The sequence below is a fragment of the Gracilinanus agilis genome, chromosome 1, assembly GCF_016433145.1.
Source record: "Gracilinanus agilis isolate LMUSP501 chromosome 1, AgileGrace, whole genome shotgun sequence".
NCBI lineage: Eukaryota > Metazoa > Chordata > Mammalia > Didelphimorphia > Didelphidae > Gracilinanus > Gracilinanus agilis.
The window spans coordinates 769,729,840-769,743,415 of NC_058130.1; the positions used below are offsets into that span (position 1 = coordinate 769,729,840).

The following is a 13,576-nucleotide window of genomic DNA, read 5'->3' on the forward strand; positions in this document are numbered from 1 at the left end:
AAGGAAAGGGAAAGAAAAAGAAAGGAAGAAAGAGTGGAAGGAAGAAAGGAAGGATGGAAGGAAAGCAGAAGGGAAGGAGGAAGGAAGAAAAGAGGGAAGTATGGAAAGAAAGGAGGGAGGAAATAAATGAGGGGGGAAAGAAGGAAGGAATGATGGGAAGAAGGAAGGGAAGGGAAGAAAGGATGGAAGGGGAGGGAGGGAGGAAGGATGGATGAATGGAAGGAAGGGAGGAAAAAAGGAAGAAAGGGTGAGGAAGAAAAGGAGGAAAGAAGCTTCCTATTCCTAATAGGGAAAAGAGGGCCAGGGACTGGGCTGGATGGCAAAGTCATGCCTTTGTCCTATGCTGCGATGATTAATGGACTGCAGGGAATGGTTCCCTATTCATGGCCTTATGTGATTTTGATGTAAGGGAGCTGTGTCATGGGAAATCTCCCTCCTTGCTCAGGTTCTGTTCACCCTCTGCCTGCCTTTCCCTCACCTCCTTCCCCTCTCAGTGGCCTCTTACCAGACTCTGCAGCTAGCTGTTAGCTGTCAGCTGGAGGGGGGGCCCTGCCTTCTGTGTGGGTGTCCCTATCCCTGAGCCCAGAGCCCTGGGTCCAGGGGTGCATCGTCAGGTCTGTTGAACAGAAGGAAACTTTCTAGCTTCTCTCTGCTCTTCCTCACCATAGTGTGCCGTGCGCTTGGCTAAGACCGTGGGCTACGTGAGTGCAGGGACCGTAGAATACCTCTACAGTGAAGACGGCTGCTTCCACTTCTTGGAGCTGAACCCCCGTTTGCAGGTGGAGCATCCCTGCACCGAGATGATCGCTGATGTCAACTTGCCGGCTGCTCAGTTACAGGTGATCATCCTCCTAGGCGCAGGCCGTGAGCGGGTAGGGCTGCTCTTGACTGTCAGGGCGGGAGGACATATACTTTGGGCTACGTTCCTTCCTTTAGTCATTCATCAAACGTTAGTACAAGGCTGCTCCGTTTAATGCCTTTTTCTGGGCACCGAGGGAGAAAGATGAGGAAGACCTAGTGGGTGCCCCCGAGGATGCTTCAGGATAACCCTGCCAAATGGCTCCGCATCCATAAAAAGCCAGGGGCTGCCTCTCCTTGGGGGCTGCAGCTAGCCACTGGTGGGCTTTCCCATCTTGCAGCTGTGGGGCTGGCGAGCTGCCCCTTTGGAGCATGTCAAAGGCTAACGACTTTCTCCTCCTTCCATCCACAGATTGCCATGGGGGTGCCTCTGAACAGGCTGAAGGACATTCGGGTCCTGTATGGAGAGTCACCCTGGGGGGTCACTCCCATTTCTTTTGAAAACCCCGTCAATCTTCCAGTCCCCAGAGGCCATGTGATTGCTGCCAGGATCACCAGCGAGAACCCAGACGAGGCAAGACCAGAGGCTGAAAATGTGGGGACCCTGAGGCCTGGGGAGGGGAGGAGACTTGGAGGCATTGATATACCCCTTCAGGTTTACAGAGCACTTTATTGACTGTGGCCTTGTTTCCCTTCTTCCTGCATGGGCACCATGAGAGTAAATGCCTCTGGTATCATTTCCTGGCATTTTACAGAAACTGTGACTCAAGTGGGGTCAGGGTCATCGCTGCCACATCAAACTCCAGGTTTCTCCTGATGCTAAGCCATCCTTGTCCTACTCTGTCTCTCCTTGAGAGTGCTCTCTCTTGGACCGTACAAGTCAGAACCTGAGTCTGTCCCCTCGAAGGCCCTCGCGTTCGCCCTCCAGCTGAGTTAAGGGGCATCCGCCAGGGTCTCATGTGCCCTGGCCCGCTCCTCCAGAGTTATCTTAGGTTTTAATTCTGACCCATCACTCCCTTTGTCTTTTCCCTTTTGGTCTCCAGGGTTTTAAGCCAAGCTCCGGGACTGTCCAGGAACTGAATTTCCGGAGTAGCAAGAATGTGTGGGGCTACTTCAGTGTCGCGGCCGCAGGAGGCTTGCACGAGTTTGCAGATTCCCAGTTTGGGCACTGCTTCTCCTGGGGAGAGAACCGAGAAGAGGCCGTCTCGTCAGTACTCCCCTCCGCGTGCCCTCTCTTCTCTCCTCCTCCTCTTCCTTTTTGTATACTACTAGAAAGTAGGCATTTGGAGGGAAAATGGAGAGGACAAGAGCACATCTCTGAGCTTTAGCTTCCTTCGTTATAAAATGAAAGATGGGGTGATGTCTTATTATTATTTTAATTCTTACCTTCCATCTTAGAATCAACGCTGTGTGTTGGGTTCAGGGCAGAAGAGTGGTTAGGGCTAGGCAATGGGAGTAAGTGACTTGCCCAGAGTCACATAGTTAGGAAGTGTCTGAAGCTAGATTTGAACCCGGGACCCCTGGTCTCTAGGCCTGGCTCTCAATCCAGCTGTTGCCTGAGGGTGGCATCTTAAGACTTCTTACTCTAGTATCTCTAGCATTAGACTGGAATTGGGAAGCCCTGAGTTCAAATCCTGCCTCTAACATAGGTTAGCTGTGTCCAGGAAAGTCACTTAACCTCTGTCTTGCCTCCTCTGTAAAATGAGGGTTGGGACTTGAGGGTCCCCAAGGGCCATTCCTACTCTGAATCCAGGATCAGACGAGCCTCTCATGGCAAGGCCCGGGGATCCGGTAGCGCATGTTTTTGTGCCAAGGTGGCCAATGTGTGTTTCTCAGGAACATGGTGGTGGCCCTGAAGGAACTGTCCATCCGGGGAGATTTCAGGACCACAGTGGAGTACCTCGTGAACCTGCTGGAGACAGAGAGCTTCCAGAGCAACGACATCGACACGGGCTGGCTGGATCACCTGATCGCCGAGAGAGTCCAGGTGAGCGCACCCCCCCCCCCCCCCGAGACCGCCTCTGGCTTCCGTCTGTCATCCTGGCATCTCGACGGGTCTCCGAGTGGAGGCTGCCAGCCCTCACTCCCCGGGGAGGCCGGAATGGCTGCCGAGGACCCTCTCCTCCTCCTCCTCCTCCTCCTCCTGGGGTCCTGCGAGCCCCCCGCCCTGCTGTAGAGCTGGGCCTCTGGTCATAGAAAAGGTCATTCTTTCCTTTCCTAGGCCGAGAAACCCGACATCATGCTCGGGGTAGTCTGCGGAGCCTTGAACGTAGCAGACGCCCTGTTCAGGACCTGTATGACCGACTTCTTGCATTCCCTGGAAAGGTAGGGCGTGCCGTCGTTCCCGGACCACCGGTGACCCCACAAGCTCGGGGTGGGTAAGACAGACTCGGCGCCGGGGCGTCCTCTGGGGTTTGGAGAGAGGTACAACAACAAACAAGGCAGCGGAATGTACACCTATGTACACCTGCGTGTTACACAGAAGCGGACATCTAGATACACGTAAGAAACACATCTGTGTCTGATCCCTGTAGCTCTAGAGAGCTAGTGGATGTACATATACACATAGATAGCGCCAGAGCCGTAAATAGGTAGATGTAAATCTAATAAATGCCAGGCCACCTAGAAGTAAATACACACACAACATGGCTGTTTATTATATGTTCACACATGTACGTGTGTTATATTTATTTTTATTTTTTATAAAGTGTGTGTGTGTGTACAGAACTGGAATTTAAACCCCAGGGCTGCCACTGCTTACTGGTCCTTTCCCTTTGCTCAGCCTCAGTTTCCTTCATCTCTAAAATCCACCAAATGCTCTCCTGACTGTAGATTCTTGGGTCCTCTCTGGGCATCTGCTTCCTCCTCCATAAAAGGAGAACATTGTTCTCCAAGGCCACCAACACCCCTCCTTGCTCTGACTGTTTCCACTAGCCCTGCCCCATCTGGACACCATCTTTGTCTTGTTTTTAATCCCTTACCTTCTTGGCAATACAAGACTGTGTGCTGGGCTCCAAGGCAGAAGAGGGGTAAGGGCTTGGCCATGGTGGGGAAGTGACTTGCCCAGGGTCACACAGTTAAGAAGTGTCTGAGACCAGATGGAGATAAAGCACTTCTCATCCTCATACCTGGCCCTTTGCCCACTGAGCCACCTCACTGCCCTCCTCTTTATTTTTTTTTAACCCTTATTTATTGATACTGAGGATCATTCCAAGGCAGAAGCGTGAGCTGTAAGGGCTAGGCCATCGAGGATAAGTGACTTGTCCAGGTTCACCCTGCTGTCTGAGGCCAGATCTGAACACAGGACCTCCCATCTCTAGGCCTGGCTCTCTAGCTGCCCCTGATGCCGTCTTCTTGGAGACAGCATCTTCCGCTGTCTTGTTTGTTTTTGTGCCTCTCTCCAAACCTGTTTCATTAAGGCTAATAGATTAATGCTAGGGCAAGGCTCTTGCCTGTGTAGTTTACAAAGCTCTTCCCCAGAGCAGCTGAGGGCAGCTGGAAGGATCAGTTGTCCAAGGACAACCGGGTCTCACTTTATAGATGCGGAAACAGAGCCCCAGCGTGGCTCCATGAGTCGTATCAGTCACTGGGTTAATCAGTGGCAAAGTGTCGCCTCAGACCTTGGTCTCTGGACTCCCAGGACCTGTGAATCTTCACAGGGTTCCTGTGTGCTTCTCAGAGAGCCAGGATGGTTGAGTGAATGAAGCAGGCCATCAGAGGTTCTTTTTTTTTTTTACATTTTTAAACCCTTAACTTCTGTGTATTGGCTCCTAGACTGGTAAGGGTAGGCAATGGGGGTCAAGTGACTTGCCCAGGGTCACACAGCTGGGAAATGTCTGAGGCCAGATTTGAACCCAGGACCTCCCATCTCTAGGCCTGACTCTCCATCCACTGAGCCATCCAGCTGCCCCTATCAGTGGTTCTTGAGTAAATCCTCCGGGAGGCTTTTTTATTGCTCAGGGCAGAGTGGTGCCCTTTGGACTCTCGGCGCAGTATTGCGGGACATGGGGCGACCGCCCGGGGCCCAGATAATGGAGATGATCCCCTTTCTCGATTCTTTGATTTCCTCAGACTGCTCTGAATTGGTGAGAGCGGGAGGCTGGGACAGAGCGAAGGGCAGACTTTTGCCAGCCCGCTCACGCTGGCGGGATTCGTGGCCTTTATAATTTTCCTTTTAAGCCACCATCAGACAGAATTTCCGGGGGAGGAGGAAGGGGTTCTGTTTTCCCACTTAGTTATCAGCTCAAAGGTAACTGGATGATAAGGGAGCCAAAGTACATTCGGTCGGTTCCTTAGAGGGCCAGATGCTCAGTTTCTCAGGAATATTCTTTCTGGAGGAGGCTTAATTAGAAAGTGCTTATGTAGCAGATGCTTGAGTTTCCGAGGAATGTGAATAAAAGACGATATAAACCGGGGGCCCTCGAAAGCTCTCTCCTACCCGTGGTGATAAAAGGGGGACACATTAAAAATAATTAAAAATAAAAAAATAAAAAATATTAAAAATAAAAATAAAAGGATCAGGGCTGTGGTTGCCGACCCCCAGCTATGAAGGGTATTATTCGGGCTCTCCCATATCGAGGGTATTGCTACCGATCCCCAAAACGTCAGATATTGCTACGGACCTCCAGAACAACAAGTGTTGTGACTGACCCCCAAGATATCAGGAGCATCATTGCTGATCCCCAAAATATCAAGAGGATTGTTGCTGATCCCCCAAATAGCAGAGGTGCACTGACCCTCCAGATATTCGGGGTATTATTCCAGATCCCCCAAATTGCAGGGATCTCGTTACCGACTCCAAAATATCCAGGGCGTCGTTACTGACTGTTAGAGCCCTGAAGGCCGTTCTTGTCCAAGACGTGGGCCCGCTTGTTTTGAAAGGTGGCAAAGCAGCCGAGCAGCCCTTTCTGAAGGGCCTCTGGCTGTCTGTCTGTCTGTCTGTGTGTGTGTGTGTGTGTTCCAGGGGCCAGGTTCTCCCAGCAGATTCTCTCCTGAACATCGTGGATGTGGAGCTGATCTACGGAGGGGTGAAGTACATCCTCAAGGTAAGACCACCACACTTACCCCAGACTCCCACCCAGTAAGGGAGGGAGTCTTGTTTTTAAACCCTTAACTTCCTTCTTAGAATTAATACTATATATTGGCTCCGAGGCAGAAGAGTGGTCAGGGCTGGGGCATGGGGGTGAAGTGACTTGCCCAGGGTCACACCGCTGGGAAGTGTCTGAGGCCAGGTTTGAACCCAGGACCTCCCAGCTCCAGGCCTGGTGCTCTGTCCATCGTGCTAGGTAGCTGCCCGTTTGTTATTTTTAAAAGCCGATCTGCATCCTGTTCCAGGGCCTCTGTGGGCTTTTGTGCAGTTCCTGTTAGGAGATCATCAGGCCAGTGAAGGGCCTTGAGGCCTTTGCTCTAGAATCTCTCCCCAAAAGAAGGAGTGTTTGGTCTGGAGAAGAGACACAGAGGGATGTGCCGGTATCTGAAGGCATTCGAAGGAGGAGGATTAAACTTATTCCATTTGGCCCTTGGGAGCAGGAGCCGGAGAGATGGTAGAAATAGCAGAGGTCAGTGTAGGAAAATGCTTCCTGATGAAGAGGAAACTCCGGAAGTTCAGTGGGCTCGGAGCAGGTACATAGCCCAATGGATAGAACACCAAGCCTGGAGTCGGGAGGTTCTGGGTTCAAATCTGACCTCAGACACTTCCCCACTGGGTGACCCTGGGCAAGTCACTTCACCCCCATTGCACAGCCCTTGCCCTTCTGTCTCAGAATTAATACAAGGGCTGTGTGACCCTGGGCAAGTCACTTGACCCCCATTGCCCACCCTTGCCACTCTTCCACCTAGGAGCCAATACACAGAAGTTAAGGGTTTAAAAAAAAGAATTGATACTAGGACAGAAGATAAGGCTTAAAACATCTTTTTAATAAATAAAAGAAAGTTCATCAGTCTGTGTCAAGATGTCGTGAGCTCAGCCTTAATGAGCTCACACAGATTTATAACTAGAAGGGACCATTTCTGAGGGTCTCAGGCAGCCTGGAAGTGCCCTCTTGGGCATTCAGGAGAGGAGATTCTGCCTCAGCTCAGACTAGAGGGTCCTTCAGGGCCCTCCAGGCCTGACATCCTGCAGTTCTGGTGCTGAGGAGGCTGGAAGACTTCCCTAGAAGGACAGAAACCTCCCAGGAGGGAGCGTCAGAACATGGGCAGGTCTGTTGGCCACAGTCCTGGGCTCGAGACTGCCCAGTCCCCCATCCCGGGCTCTGGGCTCGCTCCGGGCCTCAGTCCGCCACTGCCACCCCCGAGCTTCTTTAAGGAGGGTCGGAGCTTCCCGGCCTGGAGGCTCGGCGATACAGGGAGAGAGAGGGACGGAGAGCTGCCCCGAGTCACCAAACGTGGCCTGTGGCAGGTCCAGCCTTCCATCACAACATCACGATGTCGGGGCCCCCAGGAGGAGAGCGGAGGTTGGGGAGCCCCTCTCCCTTTGGGAACGGGCCAGGAGGTCTTCTGAGCCTGGGGTGCCCTGCCGGGGGGCGGCCCTTCCTTGGGCTTTTAGCCGGTCAGCCCCCGGCTGTTTGGCGAGCCAGGAGGGGGCGCGGAGTGGCGCAGGGCCGCCCGCTGAGAAGCCGCTTCTCCGCAGGTTGCCCGCCAGTCTCTGACCATGTTCGTTCTCATCATGAACAACTGCCACATCGAGATAGACGCCCACAGGCTCAACGACGGCGGCTTGCTGCTGTCCTATGACGGCAACAGCTACACCACGTACATGAAGGAAGAGATAGACAGGTGGGTGCCCGCCTGGGGAGGGCTCTGGCTCCTGGGACCCCCGGCTCCGACAGAGGCGAGCCCGGGGCCTCCCTTCTGCCGAGACCTCCCCGGGGGAGGCCGCTGCCCACACCGCTGGGACAGGGCAGGGGCTTGGCCGGGCGCAGACACGGGCCGCCCTGTCCCCCCGGGGCCCCGGAGGCCTCCCGCCATCTTTGACTTGTTCCCGGTGGGGGCCCCGCCACATGCTCGTGTTTGGTCTCCGTTTGGTGGTATTTTTTGAACCTCGTGAACAGCGTGACATAGTGGTGGGAGAAACTACTGAAAGGAGCCTGAGGGAGCAGCGAGGCGGCCTAGTGGCTAGAGCCGGGCCTGGAGTCAGGAGGACTTGGATTCAAATCTGGCTGCAGATACTTCCTCACTGGGGAAGTCACTTTGGCTCGCCCTTGTCCTTTTTCTCTTTTTGCCCCTTTTAAACCCTCCCTTCCACCTTATATTCAATACTGGGTGCTGATTCCAAGTGGTAAGGGTAGGCAGTGGGGGTGAAGTGACTTGCCCAGGGTCACACAGCTGGGAAGTGTCTGAGGCCAGATTTGAACCCAGGACCTCCCGGGCTCTCTAGGTTTCCTAGCTGCCCCCTAGCCCTTGTCCTTCTTTCTCAGAGCGTTACTGAGGCAGAAAGTGAGGGTTTAGAAAAATAAGTCAACTGAGGACCAGATAGGCCTAAGGGACGTCCCTACATGCTTGGACTCCTAGGCCAGAGCGCTCTCGGCATCTGGCAGCCTGAAACCTGGGGCTTCTTGTGCAGGGCTGGGACTTTGTGCCCTCGTCCCTGTCCCTTGTTGAGGCCAGGGCCCTGCCTTGGGGCTCCACCTCCCACCCGTGCCACCGGGAGTGGGAGAAGCGGCCTCTGAGGGGCAGCCCGGGTTCACACTGGCCTTTTGGTTCCTCTGCCACTCATCGAGAGCTTGCAGCCCACTCAGACCCCCAGATCTACCTCAAAAGGTCTCATGATGTGCTTTAAAAATAAAGCCAGCCCCGATAGTGGTCCTTGTGGGATTTGGGGTGAATGGTGTCACATCAGCGAGCCCCAGGCACCCAAAGCTTGGACCTCGGGGTCGGGAGGAGCCTCGGAGGCGCCCTCACCCCCAGGATCCGAGCCGTGTCTGAGCGAGGATCCCCGTACAGTAGCAGCCTCCTGGAGGCAGAACCGGCGTCCCCCATTGTGGGGAGGCACCCCCAGGTCGGCCCGGCTGTGGCTTCGTCCTGCTCCCAGTCTAGGCACGGCAGGAGCTTTCCAGAGCTCCGTTTGACTCAGGCGGGCGAGTCGGGGTCTCCTTTGGGAAGCCTCCTCGGCCGCCCCGCAGTCTGTGGCCGCCCCGCAGTCTGTGGCCGCCCAGCCCCGGCCCCCTTGTCTCCCGCAGTTACCGGATCACCATCGGCAACAAGACGTGCGTGTTTGAGAAGGAGAACGATCCCACCATCCTGAGGTCTCCCTCTGCCGGGAAGCTGGTGCAGTACCTGGTGGAGGACGGAGGCCGCCTGACGGCAGGCAGCACCTACGCAGAGATGGAGGTAGCGCGGCCAGCTGGGCCCTGCCCCTTTCGGGCGCCGCGTGGAGCCGCTCTTCTTGGGCCTGCCGGGCTCCGGGGACACCTCCATGACCCTGTGGGGCCCGGCTTCTCCTGGCCCAGGGCCCACGTGTTCTGGGGGCCCAAAGCAGGAGAGGGCCTGGGGGTTCCACAGCCTGGACCCCTGACCCTCCTGTGGTAGGTAGCAGCCAGGGTGAGAGGCTCTCAACTGCCAAAGGACGTCTGTTCGGAAAACAGGCGCGGCAGCGGCCTTTTAGGGTGTTTACGGCTTTGTTGGCTCAGAAAATCTTAGGTGAAAGGAGCTCCAAAGCTCCGTGGTCTCCCCCAGACCCGAGCGAGGGAGCCAGGACGGCATCTGGCCTCCGCAGACCTACCTCCAGGGGCCTCCCGAGGGATTTGTCCCCCTGTCAGAGAGTTCTCAGCACCACCATGGCCATTGCCCCTTCCCAAATCGGCCCCCTGCCCTCTCCCCATTGCTCCTAGAGACCAGGCACAGCGTGCCAGGCCTTCCCGTACACCCTGCCTGTCCTCTTGTCCACCCAGATCTCTTCTCCACACCAAACAGCCGTCCCCAGGTCCTCAGGTCCAGGCCTCCCTGGCCTGATCCCCGGCGGCTCTCCAGGGTCCTGATGGCCTCCAGACAGCTGCTCGTGGGGCCTGTAGGTGCTGGCTGCCCTGTCTGTAAAATCGGGGGACCCTGCAGCTGAGTCACCGTTAAAATCCCATTTTAATGCTCCAGCCAGCAGAGGTCTCTGGATATTGCCCAGCTTGGGCTTCTCTGCCCACCGGATGAGCGTGGCACCCACGCCCTTATCCAGGTCCCGGAGCCAAAGGATGAGGCAGCCCTCTCTTGGGGAGACGGGGAAGGAGCCCTCTCCACCAAGGCTGGCCCGAGTCCCGGGGTCACCCAGAGCCCCGGGAGCCCCCCTCTGCTGGCTGCAGGTTGACCTAGAATTGTTAGAATTCTTGTTTAAAAATTAATATATCAACCTCTTAAAATCGGGCAGGAACTCTACTAGTCTGGCTCTGATCCTAACTGGGCCTAGAATGCTAAGCGATTGGCCCTGGGTGACCCAGCTGTCATGGATCAGAGTCCAGAGCTCTAACCCAGGATGCCCCGGGCATAGCTCATGGGGTCAGCTAGCAGGATGTGAGTTCAAATCCAAACTCTGACACTTAATAGCTGTGTGAAGCTGGGCAAGGAACTTAACCTCGCTCAGCTGTAAAATGGGGCCCCAGCGAGTCGTGAGGACCAAATGAAATCATATTTGTAAAGCCCTTAGCCCAGGGCCCGGCACACAGGAGGTGCTTAATCAGTGCTTGTTCTCTGCCTCCCTGCTTCTCGATCCACGGAGCCACAGCCTGTTGTAGGGTCTCGAGAGCTCCCATCCCTCATGTATTCAGAGGCAGGCAGAGAGTTAGGGCCAGCCTCTTTGGGGATTGTGTCTCCCGTAAATTTGTCATCTTATGAGCGTGGAGATGCCCTCCACGGGTGCTGATTATGCCCTGGGTGCAACCTCTTATCCCAGGCAAAATCCTCCAGAGCAGTGATGGGCAAACGACGGCCGGCGGGCCAGATGCGGCCCCTGAAATGTTCCCTCCGGCTGCATGACATCATTCCTAATCTGAGGAATACGATGAGTAGGATACAATGCAATGAAATCTTGAAAGAGCTGCCTTAGAAACAGACTGACAGAGGAGCACTTCCTTTCCTTTGGCCCCTCTTTAAAAAGTTTGCTCATCACTGCCCTAGAGGACTGTCTCAATGCACTAGAGCCCTTCCTATGTTCTTTTTGCAGGGAAGGACATGGTTGATGGATGGATGGATAGATAGATAGATAGATAGATAGATAGATAGATAGATAGATAGATAGACAGGTAGATAGATAGACTGACAGACAGACAGATAGACAGACAGGTAGATAGATAGACAGACAGACAATAGATAGATAGATAGATAGATAGATAGATAGATAGATAGATAGACAGACAGACAATAGATAGATAGAGAGATAGACAGACAGATAGATAAATATATAGATGGATGGATGGATGGATGGATGGATGGATGGATGGATGGATGGTTAAAAGTATAGATGGATGGATAGATAAACGAATGGATGGATAGATTAGATACATACAGATAGATAGATGGGTGGGTGGATAGACGGACAGATGGATGGATGGATGAATGGATGGATGATAGATAGGTTGAAAAATGAATGGATGGATAGATTAGATACATAGATGGATGGATGGATAGAAGGATAGATGGGTGGATAGATAGATGGATAGACAGATGAGTTTTTAGATGGATAGATAGATTAATGGATAGACTGACAGGCAGACATATAGATTGATGGATAGACAGCCGGATGGGTGGATAGATAAGGGTAATGGGTAAATAGTGATAGATATATGATAGAAAGATAGATGGATAGATTGAATAGCTATGGATCATCGTGCCCGGTAGTGATAGATAATAGAGATGCTATAGATAGTGATAGACTGATAGAAAGATGGAGATAGATAGATAGATAGATAGACTGATAGAAAGATGGAGATAGATAGATAGATAGATAGGACAGGCCTTTACTAATCGTTTTCAGCCACTTGCCAGGCATTTTGCTGAGTGTCGAGCATACAAATAGTAGCAAAGATGTGCCTGTCCTCATGGCACTTCTGCTCGAGTCAGGGAAGCCGGCACATGAAGGGGAGCTTGGAAGGGGGTTTTATTCTAGTAATCATCGAACAAGAAATAGCTGGGATGTGCCTCTAGTGCCTCAGAGATCTGGGGGGGGTCCCTACCTCAAGACCAGTCAGTCTGTCCTGTGGCAGCCTCGGCACTCGTGCACCAGCCAGGTTCTGGGGCTCCTCTCCTCACATGTTCACCGTGTAACCCTCCAGGTAATGAAGATGATCATGACCTTGAATGTCCAGGAAGACGGCCGGGTCCACTACGTGAGGCGGCCGGGAGCCGTCCTCCAAGGGGGCTGTGTGATAGCCAGGCTGGAGTTGGACGATCCTTCTAAAGTCCATGAGGTGAGTGATGGCCCTGAGATGATCGATTAGGGGTTCTCAGAGCTGCCTGGGACTGGGGCCAGTGCTGGGGAGAGGGGGGGTTCTCTGCTTCCTCCACTTTACAGGTGAGGATCAGTCCCAGGAAGGGAAGGGCCTTGAACTACAAGGTCATTTGGGTGGTGAGTGGCAGGGTCAAGATTTGAACCCAGTTTCTCTGCCCTCAGATCACGTGCTCTTGGCCTCCTCCTAGCGGAGGCCTAAATGTCCATCACAGGCCTGGCAGGAACTCTCTTAGCCTCTGCTTGAAAAGTCTCCAGTAAAGGGAGGAAACCCTCTCCCTGTTGGGGCAAACTAGACTTTATGCTAAGAGTTCCCTGCTCACATCCTCTGGGAATTCAGAGGCTGCTACTGACCCCACCTAGTCTGTCTTATTCTCTCAGGCTCCCAGCATGGACTTAGAGTCTGGGAGAGCCTCCCCCCCCCCCCCCCCTCCGCCAAGGGCTGCATAAACAAACATTTGTGAATGAATGGATGAGAATGTTATTCTGGATTTGTATTCTGGAGGCACTGGAGCTCCTTCACTGGCTTATGTTAAGACTAAACCTTTAGGGGGCAGCTAGGTGGCTCAGGAAATAGAGGTCCTGGGTTCAAATCTGGCCTCAGACACTTCCCAGCTGTGTGACCCTGGGCGAGTCACTTAACCCCCATTGCCTAGCCCTTACACTCTTCTGCCTTGGAGCTAATACACAGGATTGATTCCAAGATGGAAGGTAAAGGTTTAAAAAAAAGTCTAAGCTTTTTATAAAAGAGAAGATTTCTATGAATTTTTAGTTGCTATCTTACTCCATTAGGTGCCCGTCTTTAGGGAATCAATAGGAAAATAAGGGGAGAAGGAAGCCAAGTCACAAATACTGGTGACCCTAAGAAATTCAAACTTAAACAAGATCTCAAAAAGGCACAGAAATCTAGCCCAGTCCTCTCATTTTACAGAAGAGGAAACTGAGGCCTGAGGAGTTAGCAGCTTGCCCAAGGTCTGGGGGTCTTTTGGTCACTTTCCCCCATCTGTTTCCTACCAGGCTGAGCCATACACAGGGGACCTCCCTTGCCAGCAGACCTTGCCCATCTTGGGAGAGAAGCTGCACCAGGTTTTCCACAACGTCCTGGAAAACTTGACCAATGTCATGAATGGCTACTGTTTGCCAGAACCAATTTTCAGTACCAAGGTGAGCAGAGGGGGCTTCTGGCGGGCACTGAAGGGGTGAGAAAAGTGGTCTACACACACTCACGCACCTCCCCACACACCCGTACTCATTTACACACTCACGCATTTACACCCCCATATACTCACACGTTCTTTCACATGCACTCATGCTCACACATTCACGTTCTTTCACATACTCTCATTTTCACAC

General features: G+C 53.3%; 1 protein-coding gene across 1 annotated transcript in view; it reads left to right on the plus strand.

Moving 5' to 3' along the window:
• ACACB (acetyl-CoA carboxylase beta) overlaps nt 1-13,576 on the plus strand; it is a 72,580-nt gene that overhangs the window by 11,088 nt on the left and 47,916 nt on the right. Inside the window, exons 3-12 of the mRNA XM_044685461.1 lie at nt 669-839; nt 1,211-1,372; nt 1,842-2,005; nt 2,635-2,785; nt 3,020-3,123; nt 5,762-5,843; nt 7,427-7,572; nt 8,976-9,126; nt 12,051-12,185; nt 13,241-13,387. Coding sequence (XP_044541396.1) covers nt 669-839; nt 1,211-1,372; nt 1,842-2,005; nt 2,635-2,785; nt 3,020-3,123; nt 5,762-5,843; nt 7,427-7,572; nt 8,976-9,126; nt 12,051-12,185; nt 13,241-13,387 — 1,413 coding nt within the window. The remainder of the gene's footprint in view (nt 1-668; nt 840-1,210; nt 1,373-1,841; nt 2,006-2,634; nt 2,786-3,019; nt 3,124-5,761; nt 5,844-7,426; nt 7,573-8,975; nt 9,127-12,050; nt 12,186-13,240; nt 13,388-13,576) is intronic.